Here is a 10,057-nt window from a genome sequence, read left to right on the forward strand (position 1 = left end):
TAAATAGTAAGAGATTTAAAATTAAATAGGAAGAGATTTAATCCACCTTTAAAATTAATCCCTCCAAGCGTTGTTCCTCTATTTTTAAAATTAAATAGGAAGAGATTTAATCCCTCCAATCTTACTTAATCCACCTTTAACTGATATAGTAAAATATAATAAAAATATGAATTAATGAAGAAATATACAGAGAATGGTTGGAGATAGCCTTAGTCTGGAGCTTAGAGACATCATTTTGGTGAACCTCCTAGATTTCAATATACGTGAAACGAAAACCGTAATTATATGACGTTTAAGTATGCTATACGCTAGTCTTCACCTCCACCCACATGTGTGCCACAGTAATTCCTGAAGGATCCAAAACTCACAGAAACTGATATTCTAAATTCAGAAGACCAAGTGAGCATTACGTTAGAAAAAAAATAAACCACGCATCAGCTAAACCTGCAGATCCGCAGTACTCGTAATTATGAGGTTTAAATTCTGGTATCATTTCAAGCTAAGCAATCCATCAAAATATGTTCAGCTTGTCCTCACACCAACCTAATTGACCCAAAATCAACCAAACATAATGCCGCAAACTCAGAAAATGCTGTAATTGATAAAATAAAAATAAGGAAAATCTTGAGGTTTTGCCTCCTATTATGTCAGAATGCATAAGTATATCATCCAGAATCTTGACAAACAAATTTGTGGCGCTCATAACCATAAGCCATACAGCATAGCTGCATAACACATACACACAACGTAGCAATAAATAGGAGTAAAATGAACCATCTTCCGTCGTCAGATACTGTAGCACGTTTAAGTGTTAAGATTCTGGAACAGCTCAGGCAGATGGGCATTCGTGAGCTTGGTCCGTTTTGTGATCTCACGCTGCTTCTTCTTGGGCTTAGCCTTGGGTTTTACGCCATTGATCTGGGCAGCTGCTCGTCGTTTGGCAGTATTTGTCATGGGCTTGAAACCGTTTTTCTGTAGCTCCTTCTCTATGTCGACCATGTCACGTGGCAGCTCTATTTCACGGAAGAGTTGCTTCAGGTCATCATCAACCTTGATCTTTGCTTTTGGATCATTTGGGTATACAATGTCCTCCTGGGAGTCCATGTTTGATAACAGCCAAACCTCACCAGCAGCCTTCAGAGCCTGGAGCACAGAAAATACTCAAGATTATGCAACTACGTTTAAATATATGGAGTAGAATATTTAGCTTGGCTGGTCAAGCACATTAGTGGACACTGGACAGCACAACAGATGTCTTGGAAAGGCAATAATGGGCTCACTGACTAAACTCAGCCACACTGGGTATCTTTGTGATTATAGACCATGTAGTGCTGCTAACTTGGAGTTATTATTTTAGCAGCATTGTTGCTGTTAACTAGTTGGACACCTTTAAGAACAGATCTGCGTCACATCGTGTTCAGAAACATCTCAATTGTCTGATGAGGAGAGTTAAGGTCACCTGCAAATCTTCCAATACATTTGAATATGCATCCTTGACTTCCACAACAGCAAGACCTTCTGGGAACTTTCTAATCAAAACAAGCAGTTGATCTTTTCCCTTCAGGTCATGCTTGGACTGCACAAATACAAACATCAAATCAACACATGGGATTTCAGAAGTCAGAACTAGTTCAATTGCAAGCAACAATATAACAAACTACAAAACTATTTAGAATGTAGCTCACATAATTCCAATACTACACATTTAATCAATTGCAGATTGCTATCATAGACGTTTCGTAAGTTACAGTGCAGGTCAGACGGTAACTGAGGTGACTAGGGCCTACTCCCTCCGTCCCAAAATAAGTCTCCATCCTGCATTACGATGACTCAGAGGGTGTTTGGTTCATAGAGACTAAACTTTAGTCCCTCCACTTTATTCCATTTTAGTTTCTAAATTGTTAAATAGGGAAACTAAAATAGAGTTTTAACTTCCTTATTTAGTAATTTAGGGACTAAAATGGAATAAAATAGAGGGGCTAAAAATTAGTCCCTATAAACCAAACACCCTCTCAACCAATCTAAACTTTGACCAAATATATATTAAAAATATTAACATTTGTGATACCATTACCATATAAGCATCATTAGATTGGTCACATCATATATTTTCATAATAAACGTATTACATATTTGGAGATACAAATGTTGATACTATTTTTCTATAAATCTAGTCAAAATTGAGATTGGTTGACTCCTCAAAATACAAGATGGGGCTTATTTTAGGACAGAGAGGCAGCTAGACCCAGAGCCTCACCTTATGGCAGGAAGCAGTTGCAAGTAGCAGGGAAGACAAAGGCAGCCAGGTACAGAAGGACAGAGTTAAGGAGAAGCTGATGACTACAAATGCCTAGCCTGCCGGCTATGACAAAGTTGCAACAGATGGATGACCACTTTTTTATGCAAATAACTATAATAGAACCCCAACCACTGTTCTAAAGGTGTCGCCTAGGCGTCCAAGCGGTGGTCCAACGCCTAAGCGCCGCCTAGGTGTCCAGGCAGCGGTCCAACGCCTTGTCTCACCATACCGCTTTAAAAACTATGCCCCACGTGTGTCAACTAGAATGAAACTTAGTTGACTAGGACGGATAGTAAAAACACTCCACATGAAAATGTATGGACGACAAGTGATTTCCAGTTCTGTAGCTACTAATCAAATGATTCAGAATTGGCTAAGGTTATAGAAAGAGAGCAAAGATGATCACTCACGTAGAAAGCAGTACCAAATGGGTAAATCAAATTAATTGTGAACAAAAATAAGCACAAATTGTTTTACCTTGTAAGAGAAACGCCTCCCATCATAGCTTACTTTGGGGTTGTTTCTCAAGCTGTCAAAGACAGCTTTATTACCGTGAATATCAACATAAGTTGCTTCATTTATCTGCTCTGCAGTAAAAGCTTGTCTTGTCTGCAAATTCAGAAGATACAACAATCAGGATTCATAAACTAGATGCAGCATGAAAATATGTAACGGGAGTCTGGATGATATTTATTTTGCTATCCCTAGTGAAAATGACAATAGCATCTACCACTACATACAAGATTAGTCAACCATAGTAGAAAATCATTGCAGGGTCATTCTAATTTTTAAACATTGGGCCAAAATGCTTAATTATAGTAAAGTAACCAAAACATTACATTCAAGTCTGCAAAGGTGTGCAATCATATAACACCTGATGATTCATTTGCAACATGCATGCAAAAATAACCACAGCACTTACCTGTCACTACATACCCACTTAATCTATTCTGGAATTCCCACTGTATTTTGCAATGGCTTAATATATAATATGCAGCATATAAACATTCTAGATTACAGGCTACACATAACAAGTTTTACAATCTAACATGTGGATGAAATCAGGAAGGTATACAAGCAATGCTAGAAATAGGATCAAAACAGGATGGACCACTGCATCTTATACCGTTTAACAAACAACAATATCAATAACGCTTCAGTTAGCAGAAAAGGCAAAAAAAGACTGAAGTAATATCTACTGAGTCAGAGTTTCTATAACCAAAAAAATATGGAAGAATTAATTAGACATGAAAACATGAATTGTACCAGCTCCTGGCATAAAAAACTGAATTAGAATGAGGATTTGCATGATCAATCACACTTTGTGAGGCAAGAAGGGAGGAATCATCTCTTGAATTAGCAGTAATATGAAAAGAGACATGGAAGGAATCTGTAGCATAGCGAGAGTATACCTTGTAAAGAAGTTCAATGACAAGCTTGATCTGTGCTCCAACAGGAGATTTCCTAATCGAATTGATGTGCTGCAGCCTTTCTGTATCATTTGAAAACTTAATAGGTTGTGATGGTCTTGCTGGGACGTTAGGAGCATGCGCTGGTTGGGCCCTGTGCTTTGGCTTTGAGGTCGAAGCAGCTATGCTCGCCAGTGATGACTGGCATCTCTCCTGCTGTTGCTTAAATTTGGAGAGGCTATCCTTGAGATCCATCTACAAAAACGACATGCTCAAAAGCAAAAGGCAGATGAACAAGTATGCTCTGGTGTTTTTAACAAGGCCAAGATAATTATTTGCCTGACGATTGGTTGTTTATCAAGGATTTGACAACAAATAGTTCTCTATTTCGGTAAAGGACTTGACATCGGATACTTCTCTATTTCGATATTTCCGTCTTCCCATCCCATCTGCTTGCTCCTTAGCGCTCACGGCACCACTTCTGCTGCGCTCGGCCAGGAACGAAACACCGGCCGTGCTACGCAACTTGCCAAATCACAGTACCGGAACGCTCCAGACATCTATGTCACGGCAGACACTGCCGGACTGGAGGAAGCAGCCGGACTGGAGGAAACAGAGACTGAGCTGAACCGTATTCTGTAAGCTTGCGTATTCTTGTAAGCGGAAACGCATTCTGGGTGTGTAGGACCCATGTATCAGGGTTGTCTAGTCAGGCTTATAAGCCAGGACGCCGAACGGTGAACACTATCTACCATCTGGAATAGAAAACCACAAACCTGGCAGCCCTCCGGCTGATCCAGCGTCTTCCTCGCCATCGCCGACACGCTCACCGGCGATCCACTGCTCGGCTCACGTCCGGCGTAGGCGCGTCGTGGCCACGGGTCGTCACAGTTGGTATCAAGAGCCTGGGCTTCCTCAGCCGGGTTGGATCGTCGACTCGGCGTCAGGAAGGCGGGAATTTTTTTTCCCCGACTCAAGTTGCAAGCTTTCGCCGCGGCAGCAGCGTCTTCAACCACGTCTCGTCACGGCCACGACGAGACCACCCTCGATCATCCGCCACGGCTCCACCAGGTAAACCCTCGCTCCAAACTCAGCTGATCCTTCACGCTATGGCATCGGATTCGCAGAGGGAGGAGACGCGATGGGATCGGGTTTTTCAAAAGTTGGATTCTTTGGAACAACGGATGTTAACGATGGATGGAGTTCAGCAGCAACTCATGGCACAAGCTGATCTTGCCGCTGGAGTTGCACAAGAAGCCGCCAGAGAGAGGTTGTTGATGTCTCGGCAGATTGAAGAGACCGGCAAGGTGGTAGCGCAGATGCGGCTCGAGCGACTGGCAGCACAGCTTGACTCTGATCAGGGATCACAGGGTGACCATCATCCCCATCACCGTCGGATGCACCATCAAGATGCTTCTTTTACCCCCAGGACAGAAAGTCTTCACCTTTCAAATTCCCCAAGACGCCCCCAGCGACCAAGAAGAGGAAGAACTGGTCTTCGGCATGACCCACCACCACCTTCGCTTCCCAAGATGCAGTTTCCCGAGTTTGTGGGTCGTGACCCGGTGGTATGGATTGATCACTGTCTCACTTACTTTAGTATATACAGAATCCCACAGGACATTTGGGTCGTTTCTGCCTCGTTACACATGAAAGAGAATGCTGCCCGTTGGTACCAAGTCCACAAAATCAAGCATGGTATTGAGTCTTGGGAGGGCTTCACTGAATCAGTCATGAACAAATTTGGAGCTGAGTCTTACCCCCAAGCCATGCGACAGCTGCTCGGCCTACGGCAACAGCACTCCTTATTGGAGTACACCAAAGAATTTGAAGAGGTCCGTTATAGAGTGGCTATACACAATTCAGAGATTGATGAAGTCTTCTTTGTGGAGCAGTACATCAGAGGCCTTAAATTTGAGCTACAAGGGTTAGTGCAGACAGCTCTACCATCTTCAGTGAACCGAGCCATGATCCTAGCTGAACTGCACCAGACCAACCTGGACAAAGCTAGAGCCCGGGGGACGAAAGGCTTCTTTCAGTCCAAACCATCTGCCTCTACTGCTCGCCCTGATGCAATTCCAGTGAATCTTCCTTCTGACTTGTCCAAAGAGCGACAGGTTCGGGAATACCGCAGGTTGCATGGTCTCTGTTATGCCTGTGGTGAAAGGTTTGAGCCAGGGCATCTTGCCAAGTGTGCCAAACGAAACGCAGCCCAATTACACGTTCTCTCCACTGAAGATTTGAGCATGGAATTGTCTGACTCAGTGTTGGAGCAGCTGCAGAAAGAGGATGAGGCCCAAGATTATTTATGTCACCTGTCTCTGAATGTCATCAGTCGACATGACTCTTCAGGCAGCATCAAGATCCGAGCCACACTGAACAATATGATCATTCTGATCCTTGTTGATTCCGGTAGCTCGACATGTTTTATAAACTTGGCGGTGGTGACCAAGGCTGGCTGATGTGCTATTCCATGTCCTCCAGTGCAAGTCACAGTTGCCACAGGAGACACAGTCATTTCTGATGCTATGGTCAAGGCAGTCGAATGGAAGGCTAGTGGACATATTTTTCGCACAGATGAGAGTCCTGAACCTAGGACCATATGATGCTATCTTAGGCTTTGATTGGCTCACTAGTCACAGTCCCATGCATTGCAATTGGGATCAGAAGCTGTTGCAATTTGTGGATCAAGGGGTGATGGTACAATTGCAAGGTGAGACAGTGCCTCAAGCATGTGCACTCACTGAAATTTCAGGGCCTCAACTTCACCAGTTATTCAACACCAATGATATTTGGTCATGTGTCTTACTCGATCACACTACTTCCACTACTCCAGAGGTGGTACCTCCTGAGATCTCTCACCTCCTCCTTGACTTCCAAAACCTTTTTGCTATCCCCTCAGTTTTACCTCCACATAGAGTATATGACCATTCCATTCCCCTTCTCCCCGGAGCCATTCCTGTCAACACCAGGCCCTATAGATATTCACCTCTCCACAAAACTGAAATAGAGAAACAAGTTCAACACCTCTTAGACACCGGTCTAATTGTTCCCAGTATGAGTCCCTTTGCCTCCCCAATCCTCCTTGTGCAAAAGAAAGATGGCACATGGAGATTTTGTGTCTATTACCGAAAATTAAATGCCCTCACTATAAAAAATCGATTCCCTATGCCACTTGTTGACGAGATCCTTGATGAGCTAGCTGGTGCCACCTTCTTTTCTTCCCTGGACATGACTGCTGGCTACCACCAAATCCGTATGAAACCAGGGGATGAATATAAAACCGCTTTCAAAACTCACCACGGCCACTATGAGTTTCTTGTCATGCCATTCGGCCTCACCAACGCGCCAGCTACCTTTCAGTGCACTATGAACTCGATCCTAGCTCCTTATCTAAGAAAGTTCGCTATGGTTTTCATCGATGATATTTTGGTGTATAGTGCTACCTTGGCTGATCACATCTCCCACCTCAGATTAGTCCTTACTGCACTCCGGGACCATCAGTTCTTTCTCAAGCAGTCCAAATGCAAGTTTGCCAAATCTGAACTGAGTTACTTGGGGCACATCATCACGGATGCTGGAGTGGCAACAGACCCCTCCAAAGTGGTGGCTATGTTACAATGGCCGGTTCCAACCAATTTCACTGAGCTTCGAGGATTCCTGGGTCTCACGGGGTATTACAGGCGATTTGTGCAACACTATGGACTGCTCGCCAAACCCCTCACCAATCTGTTGCGACAGAAACAATTTCACTGGACTGCGGCAGCCCAAACAGCATTTCAAAACCTCAAGACTGCTATGACAACTACTCCAGTGCTCACACTTCCCAGGTTTGACCTGCCATTCGAGGTGGAAACAGATGCCAGTGATGGAGGTCTCGGGGCAGTCCTCATGCAACAGGGCAAACCAGTGGCATATTTGAGCAAGGCTTTGGGAGAACAAAATAAGCATCTATCTATATACGAGAAAGAGTTCCTAGCTCTCATGATGGCAGTGGACCGTTGGCGTCCGTATCTCCAAAGAACACCATTCACTATTCGAACAGACCACAAAGCTCTCAGTTTCCTTGAGCAGCAAGAGCTTCAGTCGGACCTCCAACGCAAAGCCATGACCAAACTCATGGGCCTCAACTACAAAATTCAGTACAAGAAAGGCAAGGAAAATAGGGCAGCGGATGCCCTTTCTCGCAGGGGGCACTCTTCTCTCGCCACTACTGTCACTGAGATCATACCGAGTTGGATTCAGGAAGTAATCAACTCCTATGCCACTGACCCAGCAGCACAGGCACTGTTACTCAAATTGGCAATCTGTAGTCCTGATGACCAAGGGTATTCCTTGCAGCAAGGATTGATCAAGCGCCACAACCAAGTCTGGATAGGACACAATTCAGCCCTTCGAACCAGACTGCTCTCCTCCTTCCACGATAGTGCTATTGAAGGCCACTCAGGTACTTTGGCAACATACCACAGAATCAAAAAATTCTTCTACTGGAAAGGGCTTAAACAAGATGTAGTGGACTACATCCAACAGTGCACAACTTGCCAGCAGGCCAAGACAGAGAAATCACACCCCACGGGTTTGCTACAACCCTTGCCAACACCTACCACTGTGTGGCATGATATTGCCATGGATTTCATCGAGGGTTTGCCTTCTTCTGATGGGTTCAACACTATTTTAGTGGTGGTCGACCGATTCTCGAAGATGGCTCATTTCATAATTCATACCCTTGAAACACCCATTCTCTGCCTTGCAAGTGGCCCAGGAATTGCTGGATCAGGTGATTAAGTTACATGGCCTTCCGAAAACGATTGTTTCAGATTGAGACCGGATCTTTACAAGCAACCTCTGGCAACACTTGTTCACTCGGTTCAACACTAAGCTACTCCTCAGCACAGCCTACCACCCTCAAACCGATGGCCAGAGCGAGAGAGTAAACCAATGCCTCGAGATGTATCTCCGCTGTGCAGTTGCTGAAACTCCAAAGAAATGGAAACGATGGTTGGCGTTAGCCGAATTCTGGTATAATACATCCTTCCATACATCCTTAGGATGCTCCCCATTCAAGGCAATCTATGGCTATGATCCAGACTGCTCTTTTCTTCCAGCGTCTGCGGCCAAACCAGACCCAACAGCTGAAGATTTTCTGTGGGACAGGGAAGTGCAGACTGACAGACTCAAACAGCATCTCGCAGTGGCTCGCAACCGTATGAAAATTCAGGCCGACAAACACCGGATCGACCGTCAGTTCCAAGTTGGGGATCAAGTTCTGCTCAAGCTCCAATCATACACTCAGCACACAGTGGCCAAGCGTATTTGTCCCAAGCTTGCATACCGTTACTATGGGCCATTTTCAGTTCTTCAGAAACTAGGCGCAGTTGCTTACAAACTAGATCTTCCAGCAACTTCTCAAATTCATCCAGTCTTCCACGTCTCTCAGTTGAAACCATTTACTCCAAACTATACTCCTGTGTTTACTGAGCTCCCCACTCTAACAGATCTGTCGGTCCAAGGGACTGAACCCCTTCAGGTGCTCGATCGTCGCATGGTAAAAAAGGGACACAAGGCAATCGTCCAGGTGCTCATCAGGTGGAAGAATCTCGACCCTGCTGCCACCACATGAGAAGACTACACGGTGTTGAAGCATCGCTTTCCTGAAGCAGTTGCTTGGGGCCAAGCAACACCTGAGGCCGGGGGAGATGTCACGGCAGACACTGCCGGACTGGAGGAAGCAGCCGGACTGGAGGAAACAGAGACTGAGAGCCGGGACGCCGAACGGTGAACACTATCTACCATCTGGAATAGAAAACCACAAACCTAGCAGCCCTCCGGCTGATCCAGCGTCTTCCTCGCCATCGCCGACACGCTCACCGGCGATCCACTGCTCGGCTCACGTCCGGCGTAGGCGCGTCGTGGCCACGGGTCGTCACAATCTAACCCTAGAACCGCCCCCGGCCGCCGGACGGAGCTGCAGACCCGCTGACCCCCGAATGAAAACCGAGGTAACTTACCGGTCGCAGCGTCCGTGCGCCCCGCTCGCCTGACGCCGCGTGGATGGAGTGGACCGATCTCCGCGCTGCCGGGACGGTGGTGCTTGCGCGCTCTTCGGCGGGCAGGGCGAGATGGGGAATCGGGATTGAGATCGGCTGCCTTCGCCCTTTGAAGGTAGAGCACGCACTCAGCTGCTCTCTACCGTTGGATGAATCGGACGGCTGCTAAAACATGCTGCTACGGGAGATAGGCGAAGTGAAGGGAAAGACCTGCATTTATTGCTGTATGGAGGGAAAATGCCTCCTTCTTACTCTGTTTTGGCGCCAGAAATCTCCATTCTGCAACCTGAGCTCTATCTCTT

The 10,057-nt window shown here is 45.6% G+C and overlaps 1 protein-coding gene across 1 annotated transcript; it reads right to left on the reverse strand.

The window, feature by feature from the left end:
* Nucleotides 1-471: 471 nt before the first annotated feature.
* Nucleotides 472-9,833, reverse strand: LOC100192795 (uncharacterized). The gene is made up of 5 exons (NM_001137988.1): nucleotides 9,717-9,833; nucleotides 3,712-3,963; nucleotides 2,777-2,908; nucleotides 1,460-1,576; nucleotides 472-1,143 (listed from the first exon to the last, which is right to left on the reverse strand). The coding sequence occupies exons 2-5, from the start codon at nucleotides 3,961-3,963 to the stop codon at nucleotides 805-807; spliced, it is 840 nt and encodes a 279-aa protein (NP_001131460.1). The 5' UTR covers nucleotides 9,717-9,833; the 3' UTR covers nucleotides 472-804.
* Nucleotides 9,834-10,057: the final 224 nt, after the last annotated feature.

The sequence above is a fragment of the Zea mays genome, chromosome 2, assembly GCF_902167145.1.
Source record: "Zea mays cultivar B73 chromosome 2, Zm-B73-REFERENCE-NAM-5.0, whole genome shotgun sequence".
NCBI classification, from domain to species: Eukaryota; Viridiplantae; Streptophyta; class Magnoliopsida; order Poales; family Poaceae; genus Zea; species Zea mays.